General features: G+C 59.3%; 1 protein-coding gene across 2 annotated transcripts in view; it reads right to left on the reverse strand.

The window, feature by feature from the left end:
* Nucleotides 1-14,606, reverse strand: part of EGFR (epidermal growth factor receptor) — a 138,206-nt gene that overhangs the window by 34,567 nt on the left and 89,033 nt on the right. For both annotated transcript variants that reach the window (XM_036230509.1, XM_036230508.1), the window contains exons 2-11: nt 11,952-12,103; nt 10,919-11,102; nt 8,320-8,454; nt 6,753-6,821; nt 5,657-5,775; nt 4,837-4,978; nt 3,464-3,580; nt 1,704-1,830; nt 1,532-1,605; nt 652-742 (exon numbers count right to left, since the gene is read on the reverse strand). In XM_036230509.1, the coding sequence (XP_036086402.1) occupies nt 652-742; nt 1,532-1,605; nt 1,704-1,830; nt 3,464-3,580; nt 4,837-4,978; nt 5,657-5,775; nt 6,753-6,821; nt 8,320-8,454; nt 10,919-11,102; nt 11,952-12,103 (1,210 nt within the window). The remainder of the gene's footprint in view (nt 1-651; nt 743-1,531; nt 1,606-1,703; nt 1,831-3,463; nt 3,581-4,836; nt 4,979-5,656; nt 5,776-6,752; nt 6,822-8,319; nt 8,455-10,918; nt 11,103-11,951; nt 12,104-14,606) is intronic.

Raw genomic sequence — 14,606 nt, forward strand, 5'->3', positions numbered from 1 at the left:
GCAGGGGTCCCCGAGCCACCTGGAGGAGCAGGGAGGCAGGGCAGTCCACGACAGGGGCCGAGAGCCAGGCGCTGCGGGCGGAGCAGGAGCGCGGAGGCAGGGAGGCCTGAGCGAGGCCGGGGGAGGGCGCGGAGGCGCGATCAAGGACCCGGGCGCCGTGGGGCGGGCGTGGGCCAGCCCGTGCAGGTGATGGCGGCACAGGGAGGAGACCTGGCCGCGCTGGCAGGACGCTCCCTGGGCGCCAGGTCAGGGGACGGGCCGGCCGAGACGGCAGCGAATGAAGAGGCTGGTCACTAAGGCACGAGATGCCGGAAGCTTCCGTATACGTTGGAGACGCCTCTCTCCTGGTTTCCCTTTCAAAATGGCCCTTTCGGGGGTCAATTATGGGGAACAGTTCTCATAATCAGACTGTTTTCAAGGCAGGTTTGACCAATGGATTCCCGGATTCTTTCCCAGCACAAAATTCATCCTTACGCTTATCATGTTAAAGGTGTGTGCACGTGTGTGTGTGTGTGCGTGTGCGTGTGACTGCTGGAGTGGGAAAAGCGGAAATCCTGAGAGGAACACTTGACAAGTCTCACTCCTCTAAGTCTTATTTCAAGGTGAAAATATTAGAGCGGCTCCGCCGGGCTTGGGCCAGGGCGCACTTACTGTTGCTTTGTTCTGCCGCGTATGATTTCCAGGTTCTCGAAAGCGTGGAGGTCAGTCCTGTTTTCCGGCCAGGCCTGAATCAGCAAAAACCCTACAAGGCAGGAGGAAGGTTCAGACACGCTCTGCTTAGGAAGTTATTTATTTATTTTGTCTGAGACAGTCTTATAGGATTCTCAAGAGACTATAGCATGGGCAGGAAATGTGAACACCGGATTCGATTCTTTTCATCATTGGTGGGCACCCCGCCTCTCCCCGGAGTCCCCACCACCCAGCCCCCCACCTCAACGGGCCGTGCCCCTGTGCCGTGGCCCCGATGGCCTTGCTGGACTCCACCTCTGATTGCCCTGAGCGGGCTCCTGCTCTTGGCGACATTGGCCATATACTGAGCTGTCATGGCATATAAACAGGTCGGCCTATTTTTCTTATTTGATTCCTGTCTTCAAAATGACCGTGCTATTGAGGTCAAAGGTCCCCCCCCTTCTGAGGGATGAAGGAAGTGGGGTTCTGCTGGCCCTGGGGCCCATCAGCGGGGAGCAGGGGCGCGGAGTCTGGTCTACGAGGTGGGGAGCCCTGCCGTGCCCACCCTGTTTCACCCGCTTCCCTCCAGCCCAGGAAGGCTGCTGGGCCGTCAGGGCAGCCGGCCTGGCCCGGGGTGGGGGGTCGGGGGTCCAACACGTCCACGCAAAGTGGCGAACGACCCAGGTCTTTGCTTAGAGTGTTCACCCCTCACGTGCAGGGGAAATTCCTTGTTTAAGAAACATCAGAGAACTAATTCCTCGTCAGTGGCAGACTCTCGGGAGAGATGTTCTCCTGGCCAGGGACACGAGCGTTCATCTCTCTGTAAGAGACGCGTTTCCCGCTGACGTTCGTCCGCACGCACCTGTTATCTCCTTTACGGTTTTCAGAATGTCCAGTTCCTTCGGGTCCAGAGGAGGGGTGCGAGTGAAGGAGTCGCTGGAAGAAGGAGCGGAGCGGTTAGTGGCGGACAGTCGCTGTCCGCGGACCAAGCGGATCTGGGGTTTTCTGCGCCAGTGACTTAACCCGCGACTCACCCCTTAAACGCGACCGGCAGGATGTGAAGGTCCCCACTGATGGAGGTGCAGTTTTTGAAGTGTTTGATATTTGTGGCATTTATGGAAAGTGTGTCTTTAAATTCACCAGTTCCTATTCCGTTACAAACTGTGGAGAGAAGGGAGATGTTTACGCCATTCGCAGCGTTTGTTGAATTAAGCGGAGCTGGGGTTCCACAGACAGAGGGGAGCAGAAGAGGGGGCTGAGGCCATGAGAACAGTCACCGCCACGCCATCGTTCATTCACTCAACAAACACCGCCACGCCATCATTCATTCACTCGACAAACGCGGATGGGGGTCCTGCTAGGTGCCGGGAGCCATGGCGGGCTTGGGGTTACAGCGGCTCCAGGAGACACCACTGCCGTCCTCGCTCGGGTCTCCTCCTCACCACTTCCAGAGTCTACTCGCTCCTGGCGACTCTCCGTGAAGGTGCAGGCACCCGCCGGCAGAGCTGCCTGGTGGGGTTCCCACCGGCGTCCCCTGACAAACCTCAACACCTTTCTACCGCCCTGACCTGCGCTGCCGCTTTGTCTTCTATCCGAAGGGAAAAATAGCTTTGTTTTTTTTTTTTAATCAAGAGAGTAATATGTGTTCATTTAAAAAAAATGCTGAAAACACAGGAATAAAGAGGAACGACGTGACCAGGAGTTCCACTACGTACCATTCACATCTGAGGACATTGCCTTCCAGCTGAGCTCCGTGGTTCTATCACGCCGCACACGAGGCTAGCAGTTTGCTCCCCCCGCCGCCCCCACTAGCTACGCTGTGAACATTTGTCCTGTCATTAAAACTATTCGCAAACATGGTTTTTAATGGCTGTCTGATGTTACGACACAGGGCAGACTGTAATAACTTTTATGAGACAATTTAAACTGCTTTTCTTCTGCGGTGTTTACTTAAGTCAAACGCTTTGATCTGTGTCCTGTTGCTACATAGTCTCAAAGGCCCCTCTCCAGACTCTTGAGCTCGCTCGTTAATTTATATCCACCCCAGAATTTCTGTCACGAGTGCCATCTCTATCCTGAACACGTGGCCTGGAGTCTTTGCCGCACCCGATGCCAGGTCACCCCAGGTCACGGAAGCAAAAAGGAAAAAGGGGCGGGGGGCTGCGAGGCGAGCATTGGCTCTTGGTAAAGGAAGAGGATGGAGACCAGGCCTCCAAGGGACACCCACGAGCCTCGACTGGATTCTGGGCTGAAAAACGGCTGAAAACGACCGACTGGGACAGGAGGGAGAGGTCTCAACGAAGCTGAACCCTGGCAAATAGCGTCGCGTCGATGCTGAGCTCGGGACGAATGTGGAACTAACTGCCTTCGTTACTCAGAGTGTCCCTGTTTGCAGGGAACGTAAGCTGACACATACGGGTGAAACTGTAACATCTGTAATTACCACATGGTTCAGAACACGCGCACACACACGCACACACACGCACACGGAGGGCGTGGAAGCAATGGGGCGGAACATTAAAAACTGGCGCGTTTATTCAAAGGGCACCGGGATGTCCACCATACGGTTACTGCACCGTCGTGTGGTGTCTGAACGTTTTCAAAACGAAACAGGAAGTAAAGGATAAGTAGGGTGAAGCTGGCCTTGGGGGTACCCCGAGAACAGGGCCCAACGTCCAGGAAGGGACGCGCTTCCAGCCCGAAGGAAGGGGTCTGCTCAGGTCTCCTCTGAGTGGACGCTGGGCGGGGCTGGCGGGCGCTGGGAGCCGGCTCCGTGCCCACGACACTCTCCTACCTTTGCGACAGGGGCCTTCGCACTTCTTACACTTGCGAACCCCGTCCTCCTCCACCTCGTAGCTGTCGGAGCTGCAGGCGCGGACGCACGAGCCGTGGTCTGTCACCACGTAGTTATCTGCGGGGGCAACGGAGGGGCGTGGTGACGGGGGGCGCCAGGCGCTCCCGGGCCTCGTGTCCCTGTCGCAGGGCTGACGGGACGGGCCCGCGGCCCCCGGGTTTCGTTTATTTTAGGGACAAAGAACGAAAGGCCGCCACCGGGAAAGGAAGCGAGCTCGAGAGTTCTGACCACGACGTGGAGAAATAAGGACGTTTCGTCCCCGGCAGAGAACAGGTGCGTGAGGGAGAAAACACACGTCCATTTTTGGGTTTAAAACACGTCTGTGCGGCTCGGTTTTTTCCTGCAGGTTTTGTCTTCGGGACTTACAGTTAAAGCTTGACTATTTATTAGAAACGCGTGACCCTAAGCAGACGCTGCTCCTCCACCGGGCTGCCCCAGCGAGGCGGCCTTTAACTCCTGGAGATCCACAGACATATTTACTGGTCTTTGGTCATTTTTAAAATTTTTTCTGAGAACTCTCTGCTTTTGTGCTCTTAGGTTCTAAGGGTTTTTCCTGATGGTTTTAAAACTCGACCTATTAAGCCCTCTCTCCATGACGACATCTGTGTCATAACTGTGACAAATTTTCTTTTAATCTTAGTTCAGCGGCTTATCATTCTGCGCGTGCGTCATTTTTCTTTTCTGTACAGAATTAAACCTTCTTCATCGCCACGAGTCTGGTCAGGCCGACCTCCCCTCGCAGCTGCTCTCACCCTCCCCTCCTAGAATCAAGGTGGGCTCTAAACTTTTAAGTAGAGAATGCTAAGCTTTCTCTTTTTGGAAAACTTCCGTGCCGTGTCCGAGCACACGGTGGCCACCGGCAGACCTCAAACGTGCAACGCCTGCGCCCAAACGCTGACCAGACCCCGCGGAAGCAGGTGCCGGCGGCGCTCCCCGGGGCGCGGCGTTCGCCAGGGTCCCGACCGCGGAGGAGGCAGGTCTGACGTTCGCTCTAACTTACGTCTGTTAAATGCCTGTCTGGTACGTGGACCGAACCAGGACCTCGTCCTGGGGCCCGCACGACGGGTGTGCTTCCCGTCCCGGCCGCCACAGCCGGACGGACGCTGGCGAGCAGAGCAGTGGCCATCGTCCTTCGCCTGTGACAGCTGCCTGCCCCTCGTCTGCGCTCGGAGGGGCCCCCGGCCACGTGCCGACGACGGGGCAAACACACCGGCCCAAAGCCTGGCGGACGCAGGGGACTCGAGGCTCCCGGGGCGGGGACAGAGCAGGAATTGGTGCCAGAAAGCGTGGCGCGACCCTCCCCCAAGACTCACGGGGGCACTTCTTCACGCAGGTGGCGCCGAAGCTGTATTTGCCCTCCGGGTTGACGTCCATCTCGTACGTGGTCGGGTTGTACAGCATGAGCGGCGGGCAGGTGTCCTTGCACGTGGCTTCGTCCCGGAACTTGTGGCAGACCTGTGTAAAAACAGTACGAATGGGACACTTGGGACACTCGGCAACGGAGCCCCCACGGGGGGGGGCTGTCCCACGTGGCTCACGGCCCCGGGATTCGCGGTGTGAGGAGGAGGCGGAACGCCCTCGGGCTCAGCCCAAAGCAACGCCAGGCCCCAGAGACCATGCGCGAAGAGTATGAGCAGCTATCGCGGCCGCCGCGCTGAAGATGCAACGTGCGGTTTAGAATCGGCGCCGCGGCGGGCCGCCCGTCACCTGCACCGCCGGCCGCGCCGTCCCTCCCTGGGGACGCCGCGCGCAGCTCCCGGGTTTGTGACGAGAACCGAGCGAGTCGGTAACTGGTGTGACGATGTGGCTGCTCCCCACAGCAAACGCCCGCGGTAGATCACTTGTATTTAGGGCCCATTCGGTGCCCAGAACCTAGCTATGAATGCCACGTGCATTTACGCCTTTTAGGCCAGCGGCCCCCGACCTCTGCGGCACCAGGGACCAGCAGGACAGGAAACGGTCTCTGTTCCCCGGCAGAGGCCGGGTCTGCCGCCGCAGGTGCTGGTCCGCACGTCTCAAGCACGGGGGAGGGGGACCCCGCCCAGCCCTGGGCCAGAGGAACCCCCGCGTGGCTGCCCGGGGCCGTGCCCGGCGCCCGCGGGCCTGAGCAGGGGGCGGGGATGCGGGGCTTACCAGGCAGTCGCTCTCGCGCGGGCCCGTGCAGCCGGCGGCACACTGGTTGTGGCAGCAGTCGCTGGGCGACCGGCCGCGGCAGCGCCTGGAGCACTGCTGGGCGCAGAGGATCCTGGTCACTGGAAGGGGCGGAGGCCGCGCGTGAGCCGGGGGGACGGCAGGTGCCCCCCCCCGGACCTCGCGGAGTCGGGGAGACGGCAGGTGCCCCCCCCCCCGGACCTCGCGGAGTCAGGGAGATGGCAGGTGCCTCCCCCGGACCTCACGGAGTCGGGGAGACGGCAGGTGACCCCCCGGGACCTCACAGGGCCGGGGAGATGGCAGGTGCCTCCCTGGACCTCGCGGAGTTGGGGAGACGGCAGGTGCCCCCCCTGGACCTCGCGGAGCACGTGCGCACGGTGGGGATGCGAGCCAGAGGAGACCCTGGTGACCCCGAGGCTCCCGCGAGTCCCCCCCACTCAGGCTCCGCCGGGCTGAACCGCACCGGGGCTGATCTCGGCTATGCCTCTGTCTTCTCCTATCAGTTTTAATCGCTTAGGGGAACTGAGCGGATCGGCGTGGACCGTTAGGCCCGTTAGATGTGAGGCGCTCGTTGGCGCTGAGTTTTTGGGTGATGCAGAAAGACACGCGAATAACGGAAACGCCTGCCCAGAAGCGGTGTTCATCGGCGTCGCATCGAACGCCGGTCCGTTAAGGACGGCCGGCCAGCTTCTAAGCCGACGTGTTCTCGGGTTCCCTGGCCATCCAGGCTCCTGCACTAGGAGGGACCCCGGCAGAAAAACCCGCTTGAAAGAAGTCGCGCGTGCTTCTGCGTGGCAGAGCCGAAGGCGGGGCGGCGGCTCAGGCGGGGCGGACGGGGCTTCCGTTCCCTGGAGGAGCCGCCGAACGCATTGTTCGGAGAGGCTGCCGAGACGCAGGTGGCTCCCTGATCTGCGACGGCCGAAGCGCCAGGGACAGCCCGCGCCCCACCGCCCGCAGGACCGTCGCCCCCGGGCCGCGAGCGCCCGGCCTCACGACCGGGAATGCTTTTGGAGTCTCCGCAGGAAACCCCGACACGGCGGCTGAGTATGGGGGGGCGAGGTGGCTGCGCCCCACTTACGTTTCTGGCAGTTCTCCTGCCCCGCACCCCAGCAGCTCCCGTTGGGACAGCTCGGGTCACACTTCGGGCCTAAAAGAGACAAGCCACGGTTAAATGCACATCTTCGCGGAAGGGAACAAATCGCGAGAAGCGGATCGCACCCTCCCCGAGCCCCTGAGCAGAGGGACGTTCTGGAGGACGTTCTGTGTCTCGGCAGCCTCTCCGAGCTGATTCTCGGAGAGGCTGATTCTTGTTTGTCCAGCTGGTGGGCTCGCAAGATGATTGACAAGGCTGCTTCGATTCACATCCCAGCTGTGGGAACGAGGCAGCATAATCGTGGACGACTGCTCGCGGGCCGTGACACTGAGCTTTAGATGCACCCAGGGGTCCGGATTCCAGGTCCAAGCAGGCCGGGAGAACGTGCCAGAACCTTCCGCAGTCACGCGCGGCGTCTCTCACCCGGCGGAGGCCGCGCGGGCGCTGCCCGCTGGCCGCGTGCCCCCGCGAGGGACTGTGTGGGTCGCCGGTCCGCGGGGTGCGGGTCTTGCGGGTAAAAAGCCCCAGGCTCTGAGGCGGAGCAGCGCAGACCGCGGCACGAGGGCGGACGGTCACAGGGGGCCGTGCTTCGCCGCTCATCCCAGGCCTCGGCTGCGGATGCGCGAGCTGCCGTCTGGAAATGCTCCCCGCCGATCCACCCAGTTTGCGGTTTTTATAAACCGTGATCAGCTATGAACCATGGCCACAGAAGCGTTTCGTTTCTGTAGCCGCGTTTTGTTTTAATCAGCACTGAGAAATCTGAAGACGACGGCGTCTGGTCCATAGAGAACAGGCTGATCACCGAATCGGTTACCGTCAGCCTCGCGGCTGGCTCCCTCTCTCTGCAAAGACACAGCAACCTGGAAGAATCTCTGTGTGTCCCGGACTTGCCCTCGGTCAGGAGAGTTTAGTCCCTGGAAGAATTTAGATCTCAAATGGAACGGTGGTGATATACCAAGCGCTTTGAACCAGGACGCCCTGTTAACATGACTGACTGTTTCCACGATTGCCCCCAGGGGCGAGAGACCGGAGGGCAATGCTGCTCTTAGAATCAGGGAGGGTGGCAAGGCTGAACCCCAAGTGACCAGGGCTGTGCATTTAAAAATGAAAAATAAGAAAAGAATGAGAGAGGCAGAGAGACCAAGACAGAGAAAGAAAGAGATAAGAAAGAGCAAAAACGATACGTAGAAATGTTAAAAGTGACGTGTCCGTCCAGAGCTGTCACGTTACTTTCCCTTTTTATCCACACTCCCCTGTATTTTTCGAATTTCTATTATAAGCATGTGATGGGTCTATAAATGAGAACCACTCAGAATAAAAACGCGTCTTCCCGTGACAGAGGGACCCGTTTGCCAACCGACGAGCTCGGAGTCTGCCTCGGGCAAGGTCCTCTCTAGTGGGGGGGGGGGGACCCTTCGCCGACCACTTCTGTTTGCTCTAGATCAACGGGCCTCCAGGTCGGCCGGCTCTTCTCCCCCGCCCCTCCTCACTCTGCGGCTCCGCCCCCCAGCTCGGCCGCTGGGGGCCGCGGGAATGCGGACGCCACACTTACAGCTGCCCATCCGGCTCTGAAAGTCCATCGACATGTTGCTCAGGAAGGCGCTGTCCACGATGTCTCGCCACTGGATGGTCTCCACGTTGCAGAGGACGGGGTTGTTGTTGAAGCGCACGGCGCCGTGCAGGATTTCTGCGTGAGAGGGGGACCCCGTTGAGCACGCCCGCTGCCCCCCCCCCCCGCAGCTCTCGCGAGGCAGGCGCGCCTTTCTTTACACGCCGCGGTTGGCTAACGACGCGCCCGTGTGCACACGCGACTCCCCCGCGGCCTCCGTGGGCGCAGAGGGAAAATGGGTGGAGTTTGGTGCCGCGGGGGAGGCTGCATTTCCCCGAACTGCACCTTTGAAGAACGAACGATTAGGACGTAGAAACACGGGCTGGGAGGAAGGCAATGCCGGCGCTGGTGGGCAGGGCGTTCGGGGAGCAGGTGGGTCCCGGGGAGGCGGAGCCACCTGCCCTGGGACGACCGCGTGACGCCAGTGTCTGGGGGGGCGAACGGGACGGGTCGGGGACGGCAGGAGAAGCCGGCGAGGCCGCGAGGTGCCTTTCGTTGGAGAAAGGGGTGTGAGGGTGACGGGGAACAGGAAGAATCTGTCCGCGGGTGGAGAGACGGGGCGGACGGCAGGAATGCGAAGGACGTAAGAGACTGGACGGTCGTCTCGAAGGGAGACGCGACAGGCCACGAAAAGTCCGGGGCGATCGGGAACCGCCGAGCCAGGGCCGGGGGAGGCGGCCGCGCCCACCACAGGAGATGCGGCGTTTGCTGCAGGGCACGGGACCCTGCGGCGAGGGCCGCGGGGCCTGCGAAGGGGGCCTGGGGCCGTCGGCTCACCGGAGCGGACGGGCGCGGGGAGACGGCGGGGCGCACAGTCAGGCCGTGGCGGCCTCGGCTCCGGCAGCGCCCGCTCTGTGCGGGGGGCTTGGCACGCACTGCCTGGGTTAATCCCCACAAGGGCGCCACGAGTCCGCAATGCGAGGACAGCTGCGTGAACAGCGCCCAGCACCCCACAGGCGGCGGACGGGTGTGCCCCACGCACAAGGCTCCAACTCGGAAAGGCTGTCGCCGGGAAGGTCTCTGAGCCGCGGGGAAGGACGACATGGCGTGGGGCACCCATGGGAGCAGCCTGGGGGTGGGTGGGGTGCACGGAGCGGGCTCCGGGCAGACAGACGCGGGGCAGAGCCCCCGATTTGGGGCGCTGGGCGGCTTCTCCAGTGGGTGGTGGAGAATGGAGGAACGTGGAAGGCGGGCTGGGGGGTCGGGAAGGGCCGGGCCGTGGCGCTGTAGAGTCGGGCATGACGGCAGGACAGTCACGTGAAAGAAGCCACGTGGAGGGAGCCGGAGTCAAGCAGACAAGGCTCCGATGAGAGGTCAGAGCGGGAGACACAGGACGGGCATGTCAAAGCCACCGTGACAATCGGGACACGGGGCTGGGCGCCAGCAAAGACTGTGACAGCGGAGGGGGCCTCGCGGCACGCCCGCCCTGGGCACCGGGAGGAGGACTCGGCGCCTGGCGCCCGGATAAGAAACGGGAAACGCAGAGCCCCTTTCATCCCCATCGCCCACGGTTCGCGACTGCTCACTCTGTGACCGGCGCCGGGTTAATGATTAATAACGGCATTTAATCAATAGTGAATAATTCACATTAGAGAATTGCGTATCCATTAGAATCGGTACGAGCCCAATGCCGACGGCAGAAGTCGGTGCGTTATGCGCAGGAATCCTGGACTGGGCGGAAGGGCGAGGGGCGGGCAGAGGCTCGGTGGCCGGGCCGGGCCATCGTGTAACCGGCTTGGGGCCTGAGGAGAGTTACGTCACCCCCGGGTCTTCATTCGTAAACCGGCGGTGTCGTACCCGCGGGAGAGGCGCGCTGCGGCGGTAAGCCAGTGATTCAGCCTGGCACCGCGGCTGCGGCACAGCGCGGGCACCGCCACCGTCATCCTCAGTCAAAGAGAAAATCGACCTCCTATCGACCTGCCCTTTTCCTTCCGCTCGACCCTCATACGCGTCCTCGTCGCAAGGATTCAAACGCCTCCTGGAACGCCTCCATCCCCGTCCTCACTTACACACGGCCGCCCGTGTCACGACGTCACTCTGAGCACGGGCCCGCAGCGCGGTTGGTTTCTAACGCCCGTCCCTAACAGGTGGACACGGGAGAGCCGGTACCTGGCCTCACCCTCCCCCCGATCCCACGGTCCACCTCCTGCTTCGCAGCGTCCGCCTGCCGGGGCTCGTGCGCGGCTGGCACGCAGCGCGTCTGTAGGTGACGCCTCGGTGTCCCCTGGGTGGAACCGAGCATCGCGAGGGGCTCCCCGAGCCCCGACCGGGCGCCCTCGGCGCCCCCCGAGCCCCGACCGGGCGCCCTCAGTCGCCCCCCGAGCCCCTACCAGCTCCCTCGCACCCGCTCGCCCCGACCGTAGCGCCCTCTGCTCCCCCCCTAGCCCCGACCATCGCCCTCTTCTCCCACCCCCTCCCCAATGCTCCTCGCGCCCCCCCCCCACCCCCCCCCTCTGCTCACCCCCGGAGAGTACCTCGGCGCACACACCGAGCCCCGACCGAGCGCCCTCGGCGCCCGGCGTGCCCCCACGCCCGCTCTCACCCTGCAGGTTTCTCATGGGCAGCTCCCGCAGACCGGTTCTGTTTTCCCCGTAGTTGGACAGGACCGACAAGGCGTGCGTGTTTTCGAAGAGCACGTTGCCCCTGATGATCTGCAGGTTTTCCAGCGGGATCGTCTCCGCCACGTTGAGGGCGATGAGGACGTAGCCGGCCACCTCCTGGATGGTCTGAGGAGGTAAGATGTCGACGTGTTATTTCCCGCGTGAGGGACTCAAGAAGGCGAGGTCGGAAGTGGGTCCAGAGAGCCCAGGACACCTGACCGAAGCGTGCATGAGTGTGTGCGTGCCGGCCACGAGTGTGAAGCACGTGATGACCACGGCTGCGGAATGGGAGGAGCCAGGATTCACGGGGAGCCCTGCGCGGAGCCCCTGGAGCCAGCCGGCCGCAACGAGGCGCAACGTGCCCTAGTCAGGAATGCTGCGACTCTCGTTTTACTGGGTGTTCAACACACTCACTTCAACATGGAAATGTCTCAGTTATCTGTTTTGTATCTGTCTTGCCTGCTTTCTCATTGAAAACAAAACAAAAGAAAACCAAACCCTGGGAGAGGGCCAATGGAATCCCAAGTTCGACCACCACCAAATTCCGAAGCCTTCAGAGCGGCTCTCCCTCTCGGCTACTGCGAAACGTTCGGGAATGTTGTGAACTGGTTGTTAAACCCTTGGTAGCTGGCAATCGATCAACTGTGGCGGGAGCATTTACACCGGGAAAATGGGCAAATGCTACAAAGCAGGGTTTTTGAAAGAATTAGGAGCCGGCGTGGCAGGGCGCCACAGGTTCACAGCGGTGTCTGCGAGGGAGGAATGCCGGGCTCGCCTCCTCTTTGATATTCTGGTATAACCCGATGCTGCCTGGGAGAGAAGCCGTCTCGTAAAACCGGCCTCTGCAGTTCCCCAGGACCTGTAAGGGCCGAAGCAGAAGCCAACACACGTCCAGGTGCATTCTGCCGTGGCCTTCACCTACTTAGACGAACATCTATTATACTTGGGTAAGAAGATTGAATTCGCCGAACTGACCTTTAAGAAGGAAAGGTCGTAGTTCCTTCGCATGTAGGTGATTTCCAGGTTCCCAAGGACCACCTCGCAGTTGTTCAGCATCCTCTGCAGGCTCAGGAAGTGGTCCTCAAACGAGCCCAGCTGCGTGAGCTTGTTGTTTGTGCCTTGGCAAACTGGGAGGGAGGGAGGGAGAGAGAGAGAGAGATCGCGTGAAACCCCAAGGAGCGCAGCAAAACTAAAACAGAACGATATCCACAGACTTCGACTAACTTCGGGTGCTTCCGCGACTTCCTGTGCTAATTCTGGTCAAAGGTAAATGTGACCAAAAAAAAAAAAAAAATGCTGGTTTATAAGGGGCACAGTTTATAACAAGGGAGAGCAGATCCTGCAGCGCGTGGACTTGGATCAAAGTGGTAAAAATTCAAGGGGAAATAGGTGAAATTCTATGCAAATCTTTAAGACAAAATAGTCTGCAAGAGCTTTGGGAGACAAAACACAGGTCATGAAGCACATAACATAATTACGACGTTGAGTTAATAACTCTACGACAAACTATTTACTTCGCAAAAAGATAGCATGCCACATTATGCGTGTCCACGGAATAGTTCCAAACGGAACCTACACTAGGCAACGTTTTCCGACCACGACATTGTACAGCCCAAAATCAATGACGAAGAGTGTAAGTTAAAACCCAACTGGCCTGAGAGTAAAAAATACTCTTCCTTCTTAACTAATGCCTCAAAGAATAAGCCAAAGGCCTAATTATATAAGATTCAGGAAACAATGAACTGAAAACCGACGTTTAGAAACACACTCAGCTACGGAGACAGTAGGGACCCGCCCGACACAGACTCTGCAGCCCATACGACCTTGGTGCAGTGAACTCCGTAACATTTTAAGGTATCAGACTTAATACAAGAAAACAGTTTCAATTCAGGGACAGGTTAGTCTCTGGAAATACACTCGGTGGTCTGTAGTTGAAAGCAAAGGAGAAGACTATAATAAAGTCATATTTACAAACCTAGCCCTTTGAAAGACATGTTCGGGCAAGCGTGACCAAAAAAAAAGAGATCTGGAGCTTTTGAAGCAGGGAGCTCGTTAGGGAACTAACTATACTTTGAACCAAAATTATCATGCGAGTGAAGAAATATGGCCTCTGGCTTCGGAGGCGAGATGCAGACCCGGCCGGGTCCTTGCCGTCTGCAGAGGCCCGAGCGGCCACGCAGGTGGCTGAGCACAGAGACAGGCCAAAGGCAGCACCGAGCTCTTCCTTCGGGGACTCTCCCCGAGTTCACACGCCGTCGGCCCGGCGCCTTGGCCCCGCCTCACGGGAGCTGCCTGGAAGGGCGCGGTCTGTCCGCCCCGCGATGCGGTGCCAGGGCAGCGGACACACGTCCAGACAGCACGGAACCGACCCAAAGCGCCGGCCCCGCCGCCGCGTGAGGCCATCGCCACCCCCCCCCCCGCCTTTCGTTCTGCGGGGATCCCCCTCGTCTCCCCTTTCGTGGTGCCATTCGAACCCTCACGTGGGAACTATGGGAGTCGAGATGGCGCCCCGTCTGCCATCCCCGGGGGTGGAACAATCCCGTAACTCTTCCAACACGCCGCTGGGTCCCCCCGACACCCCCGGGCTGCTTCCGCCCGGGAGGGGGCGCTGCTCCGACTGCGGCCTCACGTCGGGTCCGCCGTGCACCGTTGGCTCCGGTCCCCCCGATGGGGCCAGGCCGGTTTCCCAGTTCTAGGGCCCTTAACGATGCCACCGCCGAGGCAGGTACAGGTTCTGACCACACCGCGTGACCTCGCAGGTGGCTGGCACACCTTGGCACAAAAACTGCTTTCCTAGCTGACAGACCCCGGCCCCTGAGTTTCAGCCTGGCTGGCCGGCCGTGGTGTGGGCAGCCACGGGTATCCGCCATGGCTTTCATTTCCTGCCGGCCAGGCGGCCAGCGTCGACTGGACTTAAGGTTGGAGCACATTTCAGCAGAGTCTCTTCAGTATACGGGGGTGGAAGGGGGTTAGGGCAGGGACAACAATAGTCGCTTTCATTGTAAATGAGCAAAGATATCAGCTTTTAAGTTTCTCTCGGCAGAACCAAAGAATTTTTACTATGAAGCCAATGAGAAAGTAACTCGTGTCAGTGAAAAACAGAACAAGTTGAGCTTGTTTTACTACAGAAAAAAATAATTTCGAAAATTCATTCACTCAAAAAGTGATAAATGAGCACCGAGAGCATTGATCTGCGAACATCCATCACGACCCTTCAGCGCTTACGATAGTACGAATCACTTTTGAATTCAGAAAAAGAAAAGACCCATGTTCATAAAACATTTTGGGAATGTGCCAAACAACTTGTGCCAACAAACGTTTAAATCCCACGTCACGGCGACTCCACTTTGGAAAACCTATCTGAGGAAACAGACCTGAATACAGAAAAAGCTTCATGCAAAATATTGTTATTTATTTCTTAATGATGGCAAAAAAAAAAAAATTGCAGCGCGGGGAGGTAGACGAGGGAAAAGGGGTCAAATATGTGGTGACAGGAAATCTAACTATGGGAAGTGAACACACGATGTAAATAAATAAATATATATATATATATATATATATATCCTGTTAAAGTGCACAGCGGAAACTTACTGGATTTCGTTAACCAATGCCACCATAAAAATAAATTAA

Source organism: Rousettus aegyptiacus, unplaced genomic scaffold (assembly GCF_014176215.1).
Source record: "Rousettus aegyptiacus isolate mRouAeg1 unplaced genomic scaffold, mRouAeg1.p scaffold_m13_p_13, whole genome shotgun sequence".
In the NCBI taxonomy this organism is placed as follows: domain Eukaryota; kingdom Metazoa; phylum Chordata; class Mammalia; order Chiroptera; family Pteropodidae; genus Rousettus; species Rousettus aegyptiacus.